Below are 24,731 nucleotides of genomic sequence, written 5' to 3' on the forward strand. Positions count from 1 at the left end.
ATGTCTCCTGCTGATTCAGTGGCGGCGTTGCGGTGCATGGTAGTACGGGAAACACTATCAGAGTATTTCACCACGGTGTTCCTTCTGCATCGGCGGAACAATGCAGATTCGTGAACCGTAAACGGAACCGAACGTCATGGAAACCATTTGGTTCTGCTATTTTATTTGAAAAATGGAACCGGTTCTTTGGTTCTCGGTTCACAACCCAAGACCTGATCATTATCTTCCTTAGAGATGGAGTATACATGCGCTCACGCTAGTCAAGCCTTTAAGAGAATGGGACGTAAAGATGGGGTACAACACCAGTTGCTCTCTTTAAAATAGGTAAGGATATCTGCAGTAGCCTAAACGTTACGTTTTAGATAGCCTACATTGGCCATCTCGTTCTGATACCGCAAGTGAATTCACAAAATAGGTTAGCTCATAAATTCACGTACCTACGTTCATTTAAAAGCAATTTTCGATGAAAGTCTTGAGTGTGCCATTTTAGTATAAGGTAAGGGGTGTTGGCTTTGTTTGCTCGTCATAAGATAACGATTTTGGAGACACGAGAGTGTTAACCCTTCCCGGGGCTCTCAAATAGCATCAAGACTATTTAAAAAACTGTTTTACACAGCCTACGCTGCGAATAGGTTGTCTTGCTCTTTTCCTCGGATGCTTGCTTTAATATTTGCTAGAGTGATATTTACTAAGTCTTACGTCACGGCGAATGCGCACGTGCCCATCGGAAATCGCTGCAAATGACTTAAGTTCAAGAATTCTGAGGCCGTTTTAAACGAGGAATGGTTCGTGTTGATGTTCGTATTGTTTGTTTGCTTTTTATCGGATGTTCTGCAGCCTCTCCTGTCGGAGAATGACCCCCCCTCAGCGCCTGTCGGAATGCCGTTTCTCTCCGCGTGCACAAGGGCCACGCGCCAGATGGCCACATCATAACCGACTGTGATACTTGATACTATTGCACTAAAGCTGGACCTTAACTTTGCGGATCTGATGGTGAGTGATTCCAAGTACCTCATTTACATTTTTAGTTACAGTTTACAGTATAAGGCTCTTAATGTTACGAGATAAAACTTTGGTGTCTCTTCATCTGTTATCCACACAAACTTTTGGTGATGATACCAACTGTCTGCTTTTAGTAGGCTATGGCAGTGAATTGAAAGCTTTTTTTCAGTAAACAAACGGGCGTTTACGGTGGCCATAGCATTGATCTCCGATGTGTTATACGAAATTAAAGCGGTGCCTCACAATGGCATCGCATCATAGATTAACGTTGCATTTTCTCAGGGGCAGATAAAGAGGATCCATTTGTTGTAGTGCCAGGCGCTTGCACTGTTAAATTAACTTTATTCCATTATGCATTGTCGATGCACTGTCTTTGAATCTCTGAAATGGTAGAGATTGTGTAGAAGGGATTTAGTCAGAGGGTAACCGCACTGGTGGCTCTGGAAGCTGGAGAGCGCGTGCGATGAATATCAATTGTCATTGTCAGCTAATCATCACAAGGGGCTGTGGCGTGTCCGTGGCCTTGGTTATCCAAAGCAAAGGCGATTTTACTTATAGTCTTTCGATTACACTGGGGTTTTTTTTCTGTGCCAGCACTTAAGGCTACTCGCGGTTGTATGACGTGGATAGAGTGTTTAATTGTGTGTGTTATGACGTCTACATGGCTGTATGACGTGGGCTGTCGCCGCTTCCTCTTTTCATATATCCAGCCAATCAGGTCACTGGTATCAGCAAACCAGGCAAACGTTTTTCACCGTATACAGAAAGCACACAAGACCACAGCAGCACCACGGAGAGTGCCTTTAGCGCTTTATCTGTTTTAAGCACCAAGGACAGAGACCCGAACCAACTAGCCCTACAGTCAATGACAAGTTTTAAAAAAAATTCCCTTATCTAATAATTTAACAATATAGATCTCAGCAAGGGCGTAGGCTTGCTTTGAAAATAATGACACAATGCAAGGAGGCAGGGGAAAAAAATTAAGATAATCTTTTAAAAGTGAATCACAGGAACCTCATTAGACTGTGGATGTTGAGAAATGCCACTGCGTGGGTGTACTTCATGGTAAAAATAATATTTATTCTCTCATATCACAAGGCTCAGTTGTATACTTTTCTCAAGGCCCACAATTGTTTATATTACAGCTGACCTATTATTTTTTCTTTCCTTTTCTTTTATTCCATTTTAAAACATTAGAAAGAAAGAAAAAAAAACATTATTCTTCTGGTCAGTGGTGAACCTGAATGGTGAAAATGGTGAAACATTTTAAATGTTGAAACAAATTAGTAGTATGTCCATTTTCCTACTATCCCTATCTAAATGCATGTCTGTCTATAGATCTCAAACAGCATTTAAATGTAGTCAGCAGCAGCAGCACGTTTCCCAGTGCTGCTTCTATTTAATTCAATCATTTGTGTGTCTATGTAATGCCTAATGGGTGTGATATTTTATTCTAATTAATATCCCAGCTTCTATTGTTTTTTGGAAATTAGGTGATCAGGATCACCCTGAAGATATTTAAATATTAATAGATATAAGTAAATAAATTAACATTAAATATTGATTATTTAATTAGTGTTCTTGTAAAGACCGCAGAGTGACAGAACACAAAACCAATATCCTGGATGAGCAGTCAGTTAAACAGCATTGTCTGTATACAAAAATAGCTGAATGCTGCGATTTGACCAATCAGGAATGAGTTTTCCAGGGAACTGTGTAAAAATACAAAGTATGTTCTCTCGAGCACCACATTATCCGTTAGACCTTGCAAAAGAGCTTTTTCAGATTACAGAGGACATGAAAGTGCAAGGGATGGCAGAGCAGCTCTTTTAAACTGCACACAAGTGCTTACTTTCCATAAGGATTACAGTGAAGATCATAGCTCCCTACCACCAACATTGCATATAAAAATTGAATTGCATACTAAAGTTAGTTTAATTATAGAGCATATGCTTATTTATTTTAGTTTTTTATATGGCAGGGACATTTTGAATTTTAAATAGTATTTATCGAAAGAATACAAAAAATGGTTGTTATATAATGGGTGTTTTACTGCTATTTGTTTTGTGCTGTGTGAGAGAGAGAAGAGAGCGTGTGTGTGTGTGTGTGTGTGTGTGTGTGTGTGTGTGTGTGTGTGTGTGCGTGTGTGTGTATGTGTGTGCACATGCAAGCCTATGGGCCTTGTGAATGCATCTGCATGTGATTTTTATATATGAGGCCATGTATGTTTGCAACATTTGCACACGTGTGTAAATGTGAGAGCGCACAGTTGGTATATGTTTATGAATATATCTGTAAACGCCTGCAACAAACCCAAACTGTCATATTCTGTTGGAAAGATGAGTCTGTGCACTGGAGCAGACTGATTGACCAAGTTTTGTCTCTAAGATAAGCATGCTCACTGAGGCACACAGACGGAGAAGCCAAGAACAGTCTTAATGCTCAAGATGCATCAAAGACCTAAATATGGAGGAGTCATGCCAGAATTCTTTCCAACAGAATTTTCATAACAACACATTAGTATGAACAGGTTTTATGAGATTGAACAGTTTTAGCGTTGTAGCATGCTGTAAAGGCGCTGTATTGATCAATCAATTTCAGTGGCTCATTAAATATCACTTTCCTCATACGTCTGTGAGAAACGTGTCAATCACTTTGGCCCCTGAACGTACAATGTACCCTAATCAATTTAAGAGCCATAAGCTAAAGCTATTTCGCTAATCATATTGAACCCAAACACAGCCGGTCTGAGTGAGAAAGCATGCTGTTTTAGTGACAGCAGCCAGTCCTTTCCCATTGTTACACTGCCTCCATTTGCTTTAGAATTGGATCTGTCAGTTTTCATATGATCACCCTCTCAAAACTCCCAACAATTTGTCTCTCAATGGCACACATTTGAAAACTAATTTCAGATGTCATGTTTTATCAGTTCTAGCATCCACAAACTATATTTAGTTATCTTTTTTGGAGGTCTGTGATATTGTGATTGCATTTACACTTCTCCCACCAAATGTGCTCTCGACTGGTACGGAATGTTACTGCTTATAGAAAGAGGGTCAGAGCGCAGAATGATACCAGTCCTCTTTTAAGTTCATTGCATTAAGAACTGCCATTCTCTCTGGTTTGTGTTGAACCAGATGCATGTACAGTTTTCTAATGATGCTATTCCTCTCTGCATGCTCATCGGCTGAGACCTGAAGTGGCATCTCACTCACTTTTTATACACTGACCTTTTTTTCTACCTGCTTGCTGATTGGATTAGACCAAGCTGGAGTTGGAAGAGGCCAGTGGCTGGTTGCATAAACTGCATAGGCTAGTCTTACAAGTTAGTCATCTTTTTTTTTCTTTTCTTCAAGACTGGTCATAACTTTTTAAAGTCATTTACATAAAAAAATGTATTGGTCTAATTTGAATCCGAAAAGTAATACTGATTAGCCCTAATTAACTGCTTGTTGTTGGTCAGACTAGTTCTTAAAGGACAACTCCGGGGAATTTTTAAGTTTATCTTGATCGTTATACCTTTGTGAGTACAGTCTATATATATATAAAAAAAGGATTGGTGCTTGCAACACAGAGCTATTACAGTTAATGCCCGTGCCTCCACTCAGCTAAAATGGCAGCTATGGGGGCATAAACGTAAAGGGTGTCTTTGTGCCTCTTAACAGACACAAAATGCAATTCAAATGTCTGTCCAACATGAACAGGTCCCTTACATAACAACAAGATGCGTTAAGCCACTTAGCCATTGTTTAAATTCACCTAAATAGTGTTTTAGACGGCTATCTGTATCTCGCGCTGAAGTCCCGTGGGAATGCAGTTGTAGCCAAAAAAAAAAGGCAAATAGTCCTGTTGGGAAGAGCGTCATGTGTGTAAAGCATGATTATTTTATTACTGCACATCTTTCCTCAAGCCATGTGTGCCCAAATGGAAGGATAAATAAAGTTTACATTACCTCGGAAAGGCACAAACGTGAACCATTTCTTCTTCACTTGTGAGCCTGATCGGATGTCACTCTAGTGATGTCCAGTTAACGAACGAATCGTTCTTTTTAAACGGTTCTTTTTAGTGAACAGAGTGAACCAGTTCACCAAATCAGACTGAATCATTCTTTAGTTTACTTACTTTCTGACATGAGTGACAGTCCCTCCGAATAGAAATAAACTAATGTCTTGAATTATATGTTGTAACTCCAACCGTCATGGAACTGAGACATGTTTTGCTGAGAGAACTGATGAACTCACGAGCCGCTGATCCTGAGCATGCGCGTGTAACTGAACTGGCAGCAGAATCAAAAACTATTTCTTTCGGACACGTTCGATATGGAGAATGAGCTGATGAGCAGAGCTTCTACATACACGACGCTCTTCCCAACTGGACTATTTGCCTTTTTTGCACGGGACTTCAGCGCGAGACTACAGCTAGCCGCCTAAAACAAGTGAATTTAAACAATGGCTAAGTGGCTAAATGCATCTCGTTGTCATGTAAGGGACCGGTTCATGTTGGACAGACATTTTAATTGCATTTTGTGTCTGTTAAGAGGCACAAAGACACCCTTTACGTTTATGCCCTCATAGCTGCCGGTTTAGCTGAATGGGGGCTCTGGGCATTAACTGTAACAGCTCTGTGTTGCAAGGACCAATCCGGTTCAGGTTTTTTTCTAAAGACTGTACTCACAAAGATATAACGATAAAGATAAACGTAAAAATTCGCTGGAGTTGTCCTTTAAAGGGATAGTTCACCCTGAAAGGGGAATTCTGAAATCCACTGCTGCTTTCTCTGCTTGTTTGCTCACTTAGCCCGGCTTCCAGAGATGAAATATGGATTTGTCTTTCATTTAATTTATTATATTTTATTCCATTTATATTTCCTTTTACTAAAACACTAAAGACTCGAGATGAATATTGCCTGTACTATTGTGTGTCCCTCTCACTGAGAGAAAGCACATGTTATCAGTATGTTTTGGTAAGAACTGGTTAGAACTGGAGCTTAATCAGCTCCAACCTTGGAGAGACTGTGTATCTGAGTATGTGCGCAATATTCTATGTTACAGATCAGTGTTGAGAATGGTGTACAATGGGCACCCTAGAGTTGGGTGGAGTTGTTGTTCTGGGCAAGCTGGCGCCTACCCCAGATCTGGAAGGTCACTACGGGCCTAATTCCCGGGTGAAAGTGTCAACAAGTGACACGTCTATGGAAACGAGCATCAGATTAACTGATATGAGTGGAAATTTACCATGACTGTGCATTGTCTCTGAGCCAATCAGAACCAGTGGATAAGACCTTGAAAACGGTATAACTGTTGGGACAATTGTATGAACGATAGGGCAGGGCAACGAGACTCTGTGAGAGAGGGAGCACGGCCTCCGAACTCCTTGTGAGACTTGAAGCTGGCTTCTGCTTTTGAAACTGCAAACTATTCTTAAGCAAATTTTTATTTTAATTAATTGCAATCCTGACTATTTGTCTTCATTTCTTCACTACTGGTCCTGGATCATTAGGGGTTAACAGCTTATGATCCAGGACCAGGACCATCCAAGATGTAGGTGTCTTTGTTTCTTCAGTAGAACACAAATTAAGATTTTTAATGTCATTACTTCCATCAAGTAAGGTCAAAAACTCAGCACGATCATAGATATATATTTACATAGATTCAAACTGATCTGCGCCATTTGCACAGGCACTAATGAGGAATCTATATATATGATTGCGCCAGGTTTTTGACCTTCTTCGACCGAAGTAATGGCCTTGGGAATACTAGATGAGATTCGTCTGATATGAGGTAAAAAATAATACAAAACAAATACTGTTTGCCAAATTCAGTTCCGAACCACAAGGTTTAATATGGATATTAAAATGGATAGTAATATATGGATAATATGGATAGAAATACTCATTGACATGCATTATACGAGCAACGGTTTGAGTTAAAAATCTTCATTTGTGTTCTACTGCAGACACAAACACACCTACATCTTGGATGCTCTGGGGGTAAGCACACTGTAAAAAAGAAGTTGAGAAAACTTAAAAGTTTAAGGCAACCAGCTGCAGAACATTTTCAACAAGTTTTCTCAACTTAGGGTCAAATAGTTGTCTCAACTTTTTTAATGTTAAATGGTTCAATAAACTTTAAAAGATGAATTTGTCATACAAAACATAAGTTGGATTTTTTACGTGCAGATAAACATCAAGTTTTAATTTTTGGGTGACTATCCCCTAAAGTTAGTGTTCATGTTTATGCAACTGGCCCCAGATTGAGGAGTTAATTTAGCAAATATATATTTGAGATACAACGATGTATCAGCCATTAATTGGTATCAGCCGATGAAAGCTAAAATAGCTGATAGTCAGGGTCGATTACATCCTGTCAATCAAAACGAGTCAGACTGCAACTCATACTATGTGTGAAGAAAATCTCTTGTGTTGAATTTAGTGCAAGTTAACGTGACAATAGTACAATAACAGTTAAAAAATAACAGGTATCAAAATTGGCAGATATCATACTGAACATTCGGCTATCAGAATTGGCTGATAAATTTAGTATTGAGAGAGATAGATAGATGTGTGACTTAGGCGGAAGTACCGCCCCAGTTTTTACAAAGCGAACCTGCGAAGACTAATACAATACTAATTATTTTGTTGGTCCCCCAACAGACTGACAATAAGTAACTTGGCAACTACAATTCAGCTTATTCTACTAACCCGAACCCTAAAACCTAACCATAACCTAAACCTACCAGTCTACGGACAGTCTACTAATACTCTAATGAGAGTTAGTTGACATGTAGTTGCAGAGTTACTTATAGTTAGTAGAATGTTTAAAGTGGACTATCGAAATAAAGTGTAACCAAAGAGTTTATTGACAGTGAAAGAGGTGGATGGTCACATGTAGTGTGTGTCTATGCAGAGCAGCTACAATGTCGCCTATGCTAGTGTCCTAGTCACCACTGACATCACATCAGCTGGAGTTTATTTTTACCCAGTCCTAATGGCAGATTTTATTTTGACTTGATATTTGGAGAATTCTTAGAAGAAAATGTTTGGTTTACCTCTAAGAACATTGGCTGGCTGTACTGATATCAAATAAATATCCTAAAAGAGTGTTCTGTGAAATGCCTAGATTTTGACACTGATTAGATCTTTATTTAGAGCAAACTCTTACTATAGTGTACCCCAAAGCCTCGATAAACGTTTTATGGACATGGACTATTTGAAATGACTTTCTCTCAAATGCTTTGGGGCACTAAAGGAGTTGAAATTAATCAGCATTAACTTTCAGTGCAACAGTGGTTTGATGTCTTAGGGCATTAAAGGTACGGTATCTTTGCTGGAGAACTGAGGTCAAAGGATCAATAATGTGACGCTGAGTAATGCTTTATGGGAAACGGATTAATGGGCAGCAGCTGTGCTGATCTCACCTTGGATTGAAGCAGACATGCACTCTGAGAGACGGAGACACTAGTGCAAAAATACTATGTAGGAAGCTAAATCATGTTCTATGCTGGACAATGTGAACATATACAATTTTAGGGTTACATTTGTTTTTGGGTCAAATTTATGTCCTAGTTAAAGGCTGTCTAGTGGAGAATAACATTTTGATGATTTCTTTTAACCTAAATATAACTTGCTATACTCTCAGAGAAGATTGAAGGAAGTGTTGAATGAGGTCTGCGCATTATTCACGCATTTAAAGATGGAGACTTTAAATGGAAAGTGGCTGTGTTAATGTGGAGCGTAGAGCATATTCAGTCTGTTGGAGTGTAAAGACATGCATGCACATCTGTGGTGCAGCTATCCAGAGGGGAAGGAGCCCTTCAGGCACACAACAAAGGAGATCTTCAGGCTGGGTGATAAAACAGACATGCTGAAAAAGATTGATGCGTATGGGGGTGTAGTCTTTGACTCACAGGGAAAACGCTCTCCTCTTTTATTGTTTTTCTTTCTTCCTTTCTCCCCCTCCCACTCACCTCTTTTTTCATCCTCTTATTTCGCATTTAAATAGATAGATATCGTTTTTACTGGTCAGTTTCTTAAACTTTATTCATGTTGTGCATCTGTACCATCAGACATACTTCATCACCAAGAGACTTTTTCAAGCACTACATGAACAATGTGGTATAAAGAGTCGGTTAAAAGTCTGCAACCAAAGATGGAAACTAAGAATATGCATTAATGAATATATTGAAACAAATTAGAGAAATGCACAAATACAGTATAAAAGCATGACTCTCTATGCATATGATTTTTGCATTCTATCATGAGGTTTTATTGTTTACATTTTTGTAAAGTAATCTCTTATTCTAATTTTCTTGACAGGATTTAAAGAGGGTGCTGTCCTTTCCTCCATATCCAGGGGATTATCTGCACCCAGTGGTGTACGCCTGCACTGCAGTGATGTTGCTCTGCCTGCTGATTTCTATCATGACATACATTGTACACCACAGGTATGTACTTTAATAAAGCTGCACCAGTGACATAAATCATTAAATATAGCATAGATCTGAAAAAAATTATGATTAAATGAGTAAACTTCGGTGTTCAGTAAAAATGTGTCACTTGTCAGTTGGCCCGGTCAAATTTTTATGAACTCTAACAATGCATGAACGTGAGCAAACATGAACAACGCTCTAGGCAGTTGATGTGCCAGCACTGCCCTGCCAATTGAAATATTCAAGTGCAAGAAGACATGCAAAGGAGCTAATTTGGTTACTCACCCAGAAAGTGTTAGTGAATAGACCAGAGCAGTGCCATGAAAGGTATGAAAGCGAGGCTAAGATGGATAGACTTGCCATGTTTTTAGTGGTATCTGCTGTAAAATGCTGCATGAAGCTCCTAGGTTACTTATCATTTTCCATAGCTCATGTTGTCTGGAGTTTTTTGTCAACTTAACATTTCTTGGAAAGATATATTTTTGCAGTGTTTCATCAGCATAACAATCCAAAACACATTTAATAACAGTACAACCCACTAAAGAGATGTATCCCTCACAGCCTCGCTGTCATTCCTGTTGAAAATCAAAGATGGCGCTGCTGTGAATAAGGTCTATATTAAAATGAGCTCTTTTTCATGTCTTCTTGCACTTGAGCGGACAAATCCACACATTTATGTCAAAATATAGTGAGTATCCTAGGAAACAGTCTCAATGTAAACAGTTGAGAAGGAAATGTGAACAGTATCAGTGTATTAATTATGTGCATTAATTCTTAAAGTGACAGCAGCCTAATATTCCTGTTTTAGGAATATTAGGCTGCTGACAACATCTTCAAACAACAAAGGACAAAGAAAAAAAAATCACTCACTGCTCTTGACTGAATCATTTTTAATGAGGATGTTTCATTTATAAAGTGAAGACTATGCGGTTTTATTCTAGATTTGCTTACTTTATTACATTTCTGTACCTGAACACTACTGTCAGACTTACCTGAACTTACATTACCTGTACTGTTTATGGCTATATTGTATTTATTTTGCTTTTGCTGGAATGTGATTATTTGTTCTTATTCTACTGACTGTTTATACTATTTAATAATTCTTAAAATGTATATTAGCTAGGCTAGTAGTTTTAGCTGTGGTATCAAAGTTGTAACAGAGCTGTGAATTTTCACTGGTGTCTGAAATTTAGTGTGTGTTTTTGCAAAAACATTCATGGCCGATTAAAAAATATTTCTGACTTATTTATGATTTATTTTCTTAAATCACCGGCCATTGGCAAGTGTGGCAAAAAGTTAGTTTAGGCCCTGGATACATCTTAAGGTAAAATGGCAGATTTTGGTAGTTAAAGTAGGCCTATTAAAACTTAATGAAATATATACGATATAGGTTAAAATATACAAGCATCCTGTAAAACTGGAAACAGCTTAGTCACAGTGCCATTTCTTTTTTTTTACCGTATTTTTTTTTACAGCATGTAGTATTACAGATGGATAAATATTACTTTTGCAATCATCTAAAGAAAACATATTGTTTAAATGAGGAAAACTAGAATTATAATAGAGGATTTTTGTGATGCTTGCTTGACTATCCTAAAAAAGACTTTGGTTATTATATAATTGTGTGTGTGTGTGTGTGTGTGTGTGTGTGTGTGTGTGTGTGTGTGTGTGTGTGTGTGTGTGTGTGTGTGTGTGTGTGTGTGTGTGTGTGTGTGTGTGTGTGTGTGTGTGTGCGTGTGTGTGTGTGTGTGTGCGTGTGCGTGTGTGTGGGCATGTTTTTGTAACATATGAGGACACAAATGTGTATAATGACATGGGTATGACATAGGTATTACAAGAAGAGGGTGAAATATTAGGACATTGGCAATGTCCCTTTCAAAATGCTTATAAATCATACAGTATGAGTTTATTTTAGAAAGTAAAAAAGCAGAATGTTTCCTGTGATGGGTAGGTTTAGGGGTAGGGGCAGTGTAAGGGGATAGAAAACACGGTTTGTACAGTATAAAAACCATTATGCCTATGGAATGTCCCCATATGTCACAAAAACAAACGTGTGTGTGTGTGTGTGTGTGTGTGTGTGTGTGTGTGTGTGTGTGTGGAATGTCTGTATAAACTCAAATGCTTCATGTAGGACACAGTATGAATACTTTGGTATAAATGGATATTTGGAATTTGATGGAATGGAATTTGAAATGAATCCAAACATTTAATATAAAAATGTGCCTATAGATATCTATCTATATATATCTATAGATCATCTGAGTTTCTCTGCATTAACCATGCCCACTTTCAATGTATGACCAATCACACAATAGTTCTCGGACACCCGCAAGAAAAAAGTTCTGCTCAGGCGATGTGTCCAGAACAAGCTGCGAGAACTCCCAAACCAGGGCTCTGAGAACAAAATAACGTCATTTTGTTCTCGCAGCCCTGGGAGCGAGAACTTTTCTCTGTTCTTGTGGAGTATGTTGCAGCCTTTACATGCTGCCTTTTCTTATTGTTAAGACATATACTTCAGTCAACAATAGTTTAAAGCTTTCCTCCACTAAAAACCTACAGTACCCATTTAAGCACTAGTACTAACACTGGAAGGTCAGAGCTGGGATTGTTTTAGGGACAGACTGCCACCATAGTGCCGTGATCCTGAGTCAGACCGCCAATATTTATAGTATCATCACCCCTGACTGTCACAGTTATTTCCAGTGAGTAATGTTTACTCTGTGAAGAGAGGACCACTTCTAACCTTAGAGGGTCACTGCCAAATTTAGTGAGCCACTCTACTTTGAAACATTTTGCAGGCGGGGTCAAAAAGATTCTTTAGTCACAGCATTGTGCTTCAAAGGCAGATACATGTTCCCTTCAGTAGTGAGCTGTTGATGTATTACTCATGGCGTAACTGTCTCTTCATCTGATATTAGTGTGTGTGTGTGTGTCTCTGCAGCATAATCCGAATCAGCAGGAAAGGATGGCACATGCTCCTCAACTTCCTCTTCCACACTGCCATGACGTTTGGGGTGTTTGCAGGAGGCATCAACCAGATCAAGTACCCTGTGATCTGTCAAGTGGTAAGTCTCCCAGCTCTCTACCGTTTCTTTGGCCTGAGTGAACCACATTATTCATGCCCTGTGTCTGTGGCTCTCAGCTCAGAGTCATAGCATATGGCCTCTTTGACTCCTGAATTAGCATGGTCGCCATTTACTAGGGCTTTGTTTGGCAGGGCTGCTCAGTGTTGAGAGGCTAATGCACTAGGACTCTAGGATTGCCATAGCCTTTTAGAGTGTAGCACTTATTCCTTCATCACAGACGGTTTCCAGCCTGGATCAGTGAGTTAGATTAATTTGATTATGTTTGTAGCTGCATGCTTATTAAACATATTTTACTTAATGACAGCAGTTGATTCACTGACAGAAAAGCTCTAGGTTTAAAAGCATCAGATTTATGACTGGACGCATACTGAATATGTATTTGAAATGCGACCTATGGTGTATACACACCAGGGCAGGGATGACTGTCAAATCCCTCCTCTTTCACATTAATCAAGAATTAAAAGAAAATAAATCAGTTAAAAAATATATATCAAATAAAAACATGAATATATCAGGTTTGTGAAGTGAATTGGAATTTATTGTATTGCAATTGACAGGAATTGAACATGGATGATGCATTCTGGGTAATAAAGTGTTCATCACTGCATGTATTAAATCTCGTCAGGATGGGCATTTTTCCAAAATATTGATTAAATATTAAAATATTTGATATTAAAATATTTGGGCTCATAAAAAATGTATATTAGAATATTTGTTTATTTAAAGGCCGTTATTTTGAGAAAATGAGAGAGATGTTTTTTTTTTTTTATCCATCAAGTTTTTGTCACCATTTCTGAACAGACTTATGATTGGGGATATATACAGAAGCTTACATTATTATAACATTATACGTTTTTTACTCAGTTCAAAATGTTAAAGACAGGCCCGTAGCCAGCCTAGTAGAAGGGGAGAGGGGGTTCAAAAAGTGGACATTTTTCAGTCCCATTTCCATTTTGTATTAAATTAGGTTCAAATACTTCATTTTTGGTGAAGGATTCAATTTTTGCTGGATTATGCTTGTCTGCCGGTTTCTTAACAGGCTATTTTCTGTGCATCAAAATGGATGCTTATTTATTACAATATTGTCAAATTGCTAACCAAGATCATGCACCAACCTTTTCAGTTCAAACACACACTTCGGGGAGTGTATAATAGTGTAGAATTATTTGGCATGGATAACCAAAACTTGCCCACAATGTTCAAATCACAAACTCACTTGACAGAACTCTTAAGCTAACATGGTTTTCTTTCATGTCATGAAACTTGAAGTTCTGAAGAAGTCACTCAATTAATTTGTATGGTCCCTAATTGGTCATCAAACAAAGGTGCTAGCCTATTTATTAATAAAGCACACTCACTAGCTAGTTAGGGGGGTTCGGGGGCATGGTCCCCCGAGAAAATTTGTATTTCTCTCATCTACATATGTTCATTTTAAGACTTTTAAAGGCCAAAAAATGGATGAAAATGGATAAGAAGTTATCTTATAAGTTATCTTTCCTCATTCGTGTTTGGATTTCATGTGATTTCTCATTGAGGTAATTTCTGTCCGTTTCATTCATTTGTTTTATCAAAAGAAACTCCATTTTGTAAGATCATTTTATATTGTCATCTAGGTAATTCCAAACATTGCGAGGCAACATAGTAAAATTCAAGTAGTTTTTTTTTATTTTTTGAATATTGATTCAGATCGAGGTCGAACATTAACAATAAAGTAGTGAAGAGTAAGCGCAGAGTTGTTCAAAATCCTGTCGGTCCATTCATATTGTTTTCCTTTAAATGTCAAAATTTGTCTCTCAGCATTGTTAATGTATAATGACTTAACCCTAGGCTGGAAGAGACACACACACTTTTTTTCTTTCTGTGTAAAGTCTATTCTTATTGAAAGATATAATATAGATTGCACTTTCTATTTCCGTTGTGCAGTTCTTACAGAAATTCTTTATTCTTGAAGTGATTTTTTTTGTGCCTATATGGTGATTTAGATTCAGTGTTTTGCATTGCCGCCTTCAATTGGCATCAGATGATGTCTACAATGAAACATTGCGGTGGACGATGACATTGAGGTATTTTTAAGCTGCATTATAATGTAGCATGCATCTGGAGAAATGGAAAATGTGCACAGAGCTGAAGGGCTTGAATGAAGCCTGTTTGGCTTTAGAAAATTACTAGAGGGCACCCTTGAGATTTTGGTAGCCTGAAAATAATTTAACCAGCCCGAATAAAAAAAATAAAAAATAAATGGATGTAGAAAATTGTACAGGAGTCAAATATCAGTTAAAAACAAAAACACATATATTTGGTTCTAACTGAGCTGAAATTTCTATCCTGATCTTTCTTTTTTTGAAAAAGCAGAACTGAAATATCGTTGTAAATCCATGTGCCTCTTAACATGTTTGCTCACACACAGTGTTTTCACAAAGTTCCCCACTGTGTGTGGAATCTCTTTCTTTCAACAACAAAAAAATAAACGTATATATTATATATATATATATATATATATATATATATATATATATATATATATATATTAGTGTTACGTACTGTGCTTGTAGACAAGCTCACGGAGACGAAGGAGAACGGTAAACATGGATTTATTTAACAAACCCTGGGAAACATTCAACACAGCAAGACATGACCGAGTATTGACAAACACTGAGGGCAAACTGAGGGAATATATACACAGGATAATGAGGGGCAGGTGAAAGACAAGGCACAGGTGATTGACATGACTAATTAACTAAACAGGGGAGAAACACAGGCTAAACTAACAGACACAAGACATGCATACATGTAACAATTAGTGCTGGGGGAAAATAAATCGTGATTAATCGCATCCAAAATAAAAGTTTGTTTACATAATATGTGTGTGTTCTGTGTATAATTAATATGTAGGCTATATTTAAATATATGCACGTGCATGTATATATTTAAGATTTTTTTTTATATTTTTATGAAAAAATTCTATATTTATTTATTAAATAAATTATATATACAGGCATGCAAACGTTTTTGGCCAAATTACATTTCGTTAATAAACACCCTCTAAATATGGTAATCCCCATATATACTGATTGGCTTCATCAGTCTGTCTCTTCTCCACAATCAGCTGGTGTGTGGTGAGCGTTCTGGCGCAATATTGCTGCTGTCGCATCATCCAGGTGATGCTGCACACTGGTGTGTTAAGCGCTTTGAGTGCTTAGAAAAGCGCTATATAAATGTAACTAATTATTATTATTACTTTAAGGTTACTTTTATCATGTAAACTATACCTATATACAGCATGTAATATGCATTATATGTATGTGTGAGGGGAACACCCTCACACATGCACGAGACAGACAGGCGTCGGAGGAGAATGCCGGAAAAGTGACAGAATGGACGATATTCGTCTGTATTTGCAATACACACACCACTATTCAGCTGTGCACGACCAACCCTGCTGTGTGAAGCACAACGGGCACGCGCTGCTCCTGCTCTCCATATATACGGTCAAATCAGCAGGATCAAATACATTGGTGATACATTTTGGTAGCCCGACTAGAAAACACATTAGCCCTGGGACATCAGGCAGGCGATTTTGCAAGCCCTGCGTTTTTGCACAATAAAATATTTTGTGTTTAAATTTGCAATATGTAGAATTTTTGCAGTAAAATATCAAAAATACTATTAGGCCAGTGTTATATATTTTATTTAGTTCAGTACAATATTCCAAATGTTTCCAACTATTTTTAAACCATGAGAAAATGTTTAACATTTTAATTAAGAAACCGGGACGTGTCATCTGTGTTACCCTCGGTTTCTACTTCTACTCAGCCATGTCAAATATGTGGACAACTGCATAACGTCTCACAGCACGCTGTTGTAGTTTCGTTCAAACATTATGAACCATGACAAGCAGACTTTGGAACAAAATGAGAACTCAAAAGAGTACCAGTTTAGACATGCTTTTTTCTGCGGTATGTGCTTTATTAGACCGGAGAGCAAATGTATATAAAACAAATCAATATTGTAGCTCAAAACGATGAAATATTAGAATGTCATCAGTATGATGTTCTAATGTTGATGTGGCTTACTGCTAGTCTCATACAGCAAACAAACTAACACGCAGAATAACATTATAACTTTCAACACACTCAAATGCAGTTTAGATAATGTAGACCAAGTGAAACAGCATTGTGTTTCCTCACTATTTCAATTCATCAATGAACTGACCTCTCTTAAACGAGTAGTAATTCAGCACTTGCAGGTAGTTTGGTAGAAATGTCCTCATTTCTTTATATCCCCCGGGACTCGTTAGGAATTATTAGTAATCAAACCCAGCTTCATACCATACAACATTTTGTGATTCATTGCTAGATGTCAAAGAAAGACCTGTGCCAGATGAAGACAGAGCAAATGATGAGAAATAGGCCAGAATTTGGCTAGTTGAATGGGACATTGCCATGCATTTCCCTCCCAGGTGTATAGTCAGAGATTGACAAACAGTGTGATGGAGATGAGCATTTGTGGTCAGATGTTGCCTATTTGACGAGCATTTTGTTCATATCTGTGCTAATTGTGTATTGATGTATTTTATGGATTGAAATTGGCTCACCAAATTCTGTTATTTGTTATCTGTATTTCGGTGATCATATTTACAACATGTTTTGTACATTTGAGGTTTAGAGTGCTGGTTTTAAAGAAAAGACACATTACCATTCAAAAGTTTGAGGTCATATTTTATCTCCAAAGAAATGTATACTTTTATTCAGCAACTATGCATTAAATTGATTGGCAGTAAATACATTTATATGTTAAAAAATATTTCTATTTCAAATAAATGCTGTTCTTTTAGACATTCTATTTATCAAAGAATCTTGATAAAATTGTCATGGTTTCCACAAAAATATTAAGTAGCACAACTGTTTGTTTCTTGAGAAGCAAATCAGCAAATTAGAATGATTTCTAAAGGAGCATGTAAAAACAGGAGTAATGGCTGCTGAATATCCAGCCTTGCAGACACAGGAATTAATTATATATTCAAATACATTAACAGAGAAAACAGTTATTTAAGATAGCTATATTTCATGATATTACAGTTTGTATTGCATTTTTAATTAAAAATAAATGCAGCCTTGGTGAACATTCTTTCAAAATCAATAAAAAAAATCTTAAATCTTTAAAAAAAGAGCCCAGATTTTTGAACAATAGTGTGCCTGAAATAGTCTTGTACTTCTACTAGGTTTAAGTGTTTTTAAGGTCGTGAATGTTTGCTTTTATGGTAGATTGAGTGTTTTTTTTTTTTTAATTTGTTTTAGACCTGTACAAAGTGTTTTGATGCTTAACTGTCAGTTCGTATTATGTGAAAGACAGTTGTGTTTGGGAAAAGTGTTTTTCATATTGAGTACACCCGTCTCGTTTCTGGAAGCATTCCTGCTAGATAATTCCATTCACATTGATTTGGAATCATTTGCATAATCTAAATATTTAACATTAAATTTAGGTGACAGTTTGTTATAACATTTATTTTTAGATGTACGTACAGGCCACTATGTTTTGTGGACAGACGTGACCTAATTTTTTTAGAGAGTCAGACTGGTAACTTTAAGGTTATGGGTGTGTGTGTTCACTGCTGTGCTAACTACTAAAGTTAGTTCTAAATGCTGAGGACACAGTCTTAGTATGGGTTACCATACTTGGCTTTCACATGTCAATTATAAAGTATTTTCATTTTCCTAGATGCAAACAAAAAAGTGAATTTCACATTTTTATTTATTTATTATAATTTACTGAAAAAACATAACATACTCATAACACATAATCATTTATATCCAGTGGCTCATTTAAACATTGTGTATCAAATTGCATATGAACGGATGGGTTGGTTTCTTGGATGCAGTAAGTGCATTGGACTAAAGAGGACAACAGCATGACCTCACTGTCTGAGCAGGATTACCTCAAACTCCCCCCCAGTGCATCCTTCCTCACACACCAAGACGGCTACACAAACACTTCTGCTTCAGTTTTCTGTGCCAGTCAGCTCTGTGCTCTCTATGAGTGAGCTTTCAGTGTTTAATGTTTAATCTTGTTCGTTGACAGGTTGGCATTATCTTGCACTACTCCTCCCTCTCTAGCATGCTATGGCTGCTCTTCACTGCCAGGAACATCTGCAAGGAGGTGTCCAAGGCTCCACCCATACCTCAGGACAGGGACCCTCCCACACAACCACGCCCTAAAGCCACTATTTTCAGGTACACAGCATGAATGACCTTGAATTTACTAAATATTGAGATTTTTTTATTTTATTTGCTTTATCAAAAATACAGTAAAAATCAGTAATATTGTGATATAGTATTATTATATTTTAAAATATCTGTTTTCTATTTTAATATATTTTAAAATGTAATGTATTCCTGTGATGACCATTATTCCAGTGTTCATTGTCATTTTGGTGCTTAAAAAATATTTTTTGGACCCACTTTATATTAGGTGGCCTTAACTACTATATACCAACATTTAAATCATTAAATCATAATCATCATCATTTGATAGAATACACTTATTGTACACATACATGTTTTTACATTTTACTTACATTTAAAAAAAGATCTGCATGTAATTACATAATTTCTGTAATTAAATGTATAATTACACTGTTGGCACTTCCCTTACACCTAACCCTACCCTTAAACTTACCTATACCACCACACCTGTCATGAATTTACTGTCACTTTTGATTTTATTTCTGACTAAAAGTTTTTATTTTTTATTTTTTATAATGGTGTATATTCTTTTCTTTTAAGAATTTAATGCATTTTTGTAGTTTGATATCAATGTTCAGTCAAAACAAGAAATTATTTCATACTTAATAATGATTCATTACTGATCTTAAAACAGATGAGTACAGTTTGGGAACAAACTTTGATGTTGGTTTGATGAAGCCTTAGAAGAAAGTTAGTAGTATAGTTTTAAAATCTTGAAGATTGAAGGTTTTAAGGAGATACAATCTATTAGATAGATTTAAAAAAAATCTGTCCCTTTTTAACCTAATTTTCTCCTCTCCTCTTTGACCTCTTTGTCAGGTTTTATCTGGTCAGCGGTGGGGTACCCTTAATCATAGTGGGCGTTACAGCAGCTGTTAGCTTGGATAACTATGGTAGCCGAGATGACGCCCCATAGTAAGTACCATATTTACTGGTAGTGCCCAATTAGCTCTCGACTGTAATGTTTACTCCATTTTTATTAAACCAGTACAAACATGTCACTGATTGATGAGATGTATCTTAATTAATGCTATAAATTGCCTTGAGGTGGAGTGGTAACGACACTGTCAGTTGAATTATTGTCTCTGTCTGTGCTCCAGCTGTTGGATGGCCTGGGAGCCCAGTCTGGGGGGCTTCTATGGACCCACTGCCTTCTTGGTCTTGGTAATGTGCATCTACTTTCTGTGCACATTCGTGCAGCTAAAGCGACACCCGGAGCGCAAGTATGAGCTCAAGGCCATGACCGAAGAACAGCAGCGTCTAGCCGTGGCTGAAATCGGCCACTGTCACGCTGTCAGCGGAGAGCAAGGGGAGCACGGTGATCACACAGGCTGCACAGCCATCACAGCCTCTATGTTGGCCAACGAGCACTCTTTCAAAGCTCAGCTGAGGGCCACCGCCTTTACGCTCTTCCTCTTCCTGGCCACCTGGGTTTTCGGAGCACTGGCTGTATCACAGGGACATTTTCTAGACATGATCTTCAGCTGCATGTACGGAGCCTTTTCGGTCACATTGGGGCTTTTTCTGCTGATTCAGCACTGTGCAAAACGTGACGACGTGTGGCACCGGTGGTGGGCCTGTTGCCCCAACAAACCAAAGGTGGAGGTCAATGGGGAAGCGGCGGGGAACGCCACCCAAAGTCACAGTCATACCCCATCCCACGGGCAGAACCAAATTCACTGCCAGGTCGACTCATCCTGCCTGGGTAAACCTCTGCTCTCCCCTCACCTCCCCTCTCCATCGCCGCACTGTAAGTTGGGTACTCTGCCTTCCACCCAGAACCACACAAGCACCTGCTGTGCCACGCTTCACAGTTCCTCCTCTTTGATCGGGAATGCGACCCGTCCGCAGTCCCTCCCTGATGAACTGCCCCGGCCGACCCTTCCCCTGCAAAGCTGCCTGAAGGACAGGTCTAAGACTCGCTCCTTCAACCGACCTCGGCCCTGCCTCAGGGACTATTCTTACCACATGACCTCCACCAGCATGGATGGCAGTGTGCACAGCTCCCATTTGGACAGCCCCCACAGCGTGCACCTGGACAACCCTCTCACCTGCCACACGTCACACTTGGATTCTCAACTCTCTTGTCACAGCCCCCATCCGGACAACCAGCTGCGCTGCCCCAGTCCTAGTCCTCACCTCGAGAGTCTGGCCTCGCACGGCCTTCACGATAGCCTCTCCTGCCATAGCGGGCACTTGGACAGTCAGCTCTCCTGCCACAGACACATGTGCTGTGCCAAAGCAGACCCGTTCTCGAGCATATGCTGCCCTAAAGCTGATCCATTTGTCAGCCCTTGCCAGGCGGAGGATCCCGACATGGGTCCACTGATGTACAGTTGCGCAAAAATGGCTGATAAACAGGACGAAGATATGCTGCACTTGGATATAACACCTCCGCGGGCATCTCTGTCGTGCTCTCAAGCCACGCTTGGCAGGAAGGGCACCCTCAGCCGGAGAGGAACACTGAGTCGGAACAGTAGTCAGCAGGAGGACTACCTACTTGCCTCTGATTCCACAGGTAACATTAGGACTGGACCTTGGAAAAACGAGACAACCGTGTAGGCTTGTGAATTACGTGCTAACCTGATTCTCTCGCCTGAGCTAAACTACTGTGTAGTCCCAGGGCTGTTACCCAAAGGCCCTCTCTTCTCTGAGCTAAGCTACTGTGTAGTCCCTCTGCTGTGACTTCCCTCTCTCACCCACCCCATATACCTTCTCTTCCCCTCATCTCAGCTCCATTCGGTTTGTTCTCTTGCCATTTTGATATGGCGGCAAAGATCACACGCCACACATTTTAATTTGGATGGTCTTTTATAATCAAACAGATTTTTGTACATGTGTTTTTGGGTATGGTAACATAATGTGCAATTATGCTGTGGATGTATGTATGTATGTTTGTGTGCGCGCGTGTGTGTGTGTGTGTGTGTGTGTGTGTGTGTGTGTGTGTGTGTGTGTGTGTGTGTGTACTAGGTAAGAAAGAAGCGAGTGCATGTGTTTGTGTCTATTTGCATGTGCCAGATAGCAAGATTTCCATTCGTGCAAGATGAATCCTCTCTTTTAGAGCCAAAATCTCCCACATTTCCGTTTTGCATTTTAGTTTAAAAAAAACGAACAAAAAAAACCTCGAAATTGCCAAGTGTGAAAACACCAGCACTTGATTAGATTTTCACTTTTAAAGAAAACTGTGAATTATCTTTAGGGAAACTGATTAATCAAAGAAAATATATGTGAGTTATATGTGCCAAATAGTACAATAATTAAAATACGACTTTTAAAACCGAGATCTACCCCGAAGTACCAAGTAGTCTGTGATATGTGGATAATGGTGTGTGGTTGTCAAAATGAAGCTGACATTTTTTCTTCTTCTACAGACATAAAAACAGCAAACAAATAGTCTCCCTGTGTTTCCATGGTGACAAATCATGAAGAGAGGTGCCCAGTCAGAATGCATTTTGAACTGAATGTGATGTATGCACATACAGTATTTAGTTACTGGCAATGAGGTGCAGATCAGTTCAAGTCAATGGCCTTACAGAACCCACCAGTTTTGCATTGATCAAAAGTCTTGCGTTGCACTAAGGCATGTTCATTAAACTAGGAAGCAATCATTTACACGTCTAATGAGCTACATGCATTCATGTGATTGACAGGAAAGCATCTTGGCTTACTGGAAACACTCATGGTATTTATTCTGAGCCAAAAATGGAGGGCTTTACTTTCTACATTAGAAGAAAGGAAACTCATTAATAGTTTATATCACTGTGCCAACTCCGCTTGCTCATAAAAATGATCTTTTTTTAACAGAATTTACCCACTGCTCGTTTGACAGATGAGCTTCCAATAAGACAAAAAGGAAAAATCTGCGCCAACTCATATTGTAAGTAATTATCGGGAACATGATTCAAAACTAGTAAATCATATGGTGAGTTCATTGAAACATTAGGCATGCAATATTTAAAAGTTTGGAAATGTTTAAAGAAATGAATCACATTTACATCTGAAAAGTCACTACAGACTGTCACTATGTAAATTATATTATTTTTTTCAGTAAACCTGTTGATATTAGTTAGTTGTGGTCTTGGTTTCATTGAACTTGATATGTGATTTGGTTTTGGTTACTGAATGTTATTTATTCTTTAATTACCTTTCGTTTTGAATTAACACACCTGATTTATTATATATAAGTTGGCGCAGATGAAACTTTGTCTTTTCATTAAACTCAATATGTGATTTGGTGAGCATATTCTATTTTTTCTTAATTTAAATTAAAAAATAACACATGATCACATAAATTTGCTACATGTTTCTGTGCACATTTAAGGGTTAACATATATATATATATGTTTTTTTTGTTTTGTTTTTTTTTTCAATGCCATGTGATCGTATTTGTCTAATTATTTTAATACTATGCTCCATTATTTAATCAGAATGCCAACAGAAGTGTCATGTGGAACATCTGGAAAATACATTATGCTGTGTTTCTTTGTGAGCTCAGGGATCATGTTGCATTTTAGTACAACCACACTAGATATAAATTTGCATGGAATTAGTATTGGCTGATGACCCCCTAGAGTGTGTTAATAATAATAACAACAACAACAATAATAATAATAATAATAAAACATTTAAAAGAAATTATAACTCGAAATGCCCCTCATCAACCAACCCATGCTTTCTGCAGATGCATAGCACATGGATAACCATTCAGCCCGCCCTTGAATCCCTGGAGGAAATTAAATTTGTCTAGCTGCCTGATTTGCCATGTGTTGTGCTTTATCTTCATCCACACGACCCACCTGTCATTTATAGCATATGAAAGAACTGCAGCAAAAAAAAAATTCTGAGTACATGTGATTTGTACTCTGACCTGACCCAAAGCCAGTTGTTTTGTTTTTTACATTTGTCACAATTTCCAATAAATGTATTTTATCACCTGATGCTGTGGTCATGTTCTCTCTCTCTCTTTCTAGAGGCTCCAATGTAGTGTGCGAAAATGTAATGCATAATGCCCAAAGTTGCCTGAGTGCTTCCCTAACTAGATCTATTTCTCATTCCGCCCATTCGCAGTGTTGTGTGAAGGCCAGTGCGCTTTGTCAAAATCATCCCTGAATTTGAGCAGGAAGAAAAGGCATCGCCTTCGCCTTGAGTCTGGCGTGTGCTTATCGTGGCTACGTCTCAGCTCTTGCTGACAGTCTTCAGAGCTGCAGGGCCTGGATGATTGTTTATTCATCAGTCCTTCCCGTTTCTGCAGCTGATCCCTGCTCACGCATTCTGTTGCGAAGGACTCTGCAACAGCTCGGAACTGTAGGAACCAAGAGATGATGAAGAACTGCTAGTTTGTCCTTGCTGAACCTAGGAGTTTTTAGCCTCCAACTCAAAAGGTGTAAGAGGTTACCACTGGTACATGCTTGGGAACTTTTTAATGTTTTAAACTGAACATTTGCTGCAACACTTAGCTGCCCACAAGGCTTCTTCTTGAGGTCCTGACTAGTAGACTTCTTGAAACACAAAAAAAACCTTTTAATGTTTAGTTGAAGAGGCCTTAAGTCAACGTAAGAATTCAATCAAGAAGAAAAGGAGAATGCAGGGGCGAAGGGCCATTTGTTGGAGTGGAAGGCAAACAGCAAAATGCATTCAAGCCACAAAACTAATTCACACAGCTAAATGAGATAAAGCATTGTCGAGTTCACTGAGTAACCCATTGGGTATTGTCATTAAAATGTTCTGTGGAGGCGAGTGCCTTCGCTTCCAATCGCGTCAGAAATGCAGGGGAGCTGCTCCTCACTTCCATCTGCTGGTGGATTTCAACACTGTCCGCCAGAACACAGACATGACAGGGCAGGGAGTTATTTGGACTTGTATCATGGAATGACTCCACCAAGCTGGTTTAATGAGTCTGTATTTGATCCTAAGATTGTGGCAGTGTTAGTCTCTTCAACAAAATAACAAAACGATAGCGAGAACAAAAAATGTGC

General features: G+C 38.5%; 1 protein-coding gene across 3 annotated transcripts; it reads left to right on the forward strand.

Annotated features, from left to right (window-relative positions):
• adgra1a (adhesion G protein-coupled receptor A1a) lies at positions 1–23,693 on the forward strand. Of its 3 annotated transcripts, XM_067430139.1 has the most exons (7): positions 1–324; positions 838–993; positions 9,316–9,443; positions 12,370–12,493; positions 18,593–18,744; positions 19,576–19,671; positions 19,857–23,693. In XM_067430139.1, the coding sequence occupies exons 2-7, from the start codon at positions 991–993 to the stop codon at positions 21,316–21,318; spliced, it is 1,965 nt and encodes a 654-aa protein (XP_067286240.1). In that variant the 5' UTR covers positions 1–324; positions 838–990; the 3' UTR covers positions 21,319–23,693. The 3 variants fall into 3 exon arrangements, with proteins under 3 accessions (XP_067286240.1, XP_067286241.1, XP_067286242.1); XM_067430140.1 differs by lacking the exon at positions 1–324 and having other exon boundaries at positions 380–993; XM_067430141.1 differs by lacking the exons at positions 1–324; positions 838–993 and adding an exon at positions 4,197–4,327.
• The last annotated feature ends 1,038 nt before the right edge of the window (positions 23,694–24,731 follow it).

This window comes from Pseudorasbora parva, chromosome 21, assembly GCF_024679245.1.
Source record: "Pseudorasbora parva isolate DD20220531a chromosome 21, ASM2467924v1, whole genome shotgun sequence".
In the NCBI taxonomy this organism is placed as follows: Eukaryota; Metazoa; Chordata; class Actinopteri; order Cypriniformes; family Gobionidae; genus Pseudorasbora; species Pseudorasbora parva.

Coding starts and splice junctions, on each gene's coding strand:
- adgra1a (XM_067430139.1), top strand. Junction 9,444..12,369: donor ACATACATTGTACACCACAG/GTATGTACTTTA, acceptor GTGTCTCTGCAG/CATAATCCGAATCAGCAGGA. Junction 19,672..19,856: donor AGCCGAGATGACGCCCCATA/GTAAGTACCATA, acceptor TCTGTGCTCCAG/CTGTTGGATGGCCTGGGAGC.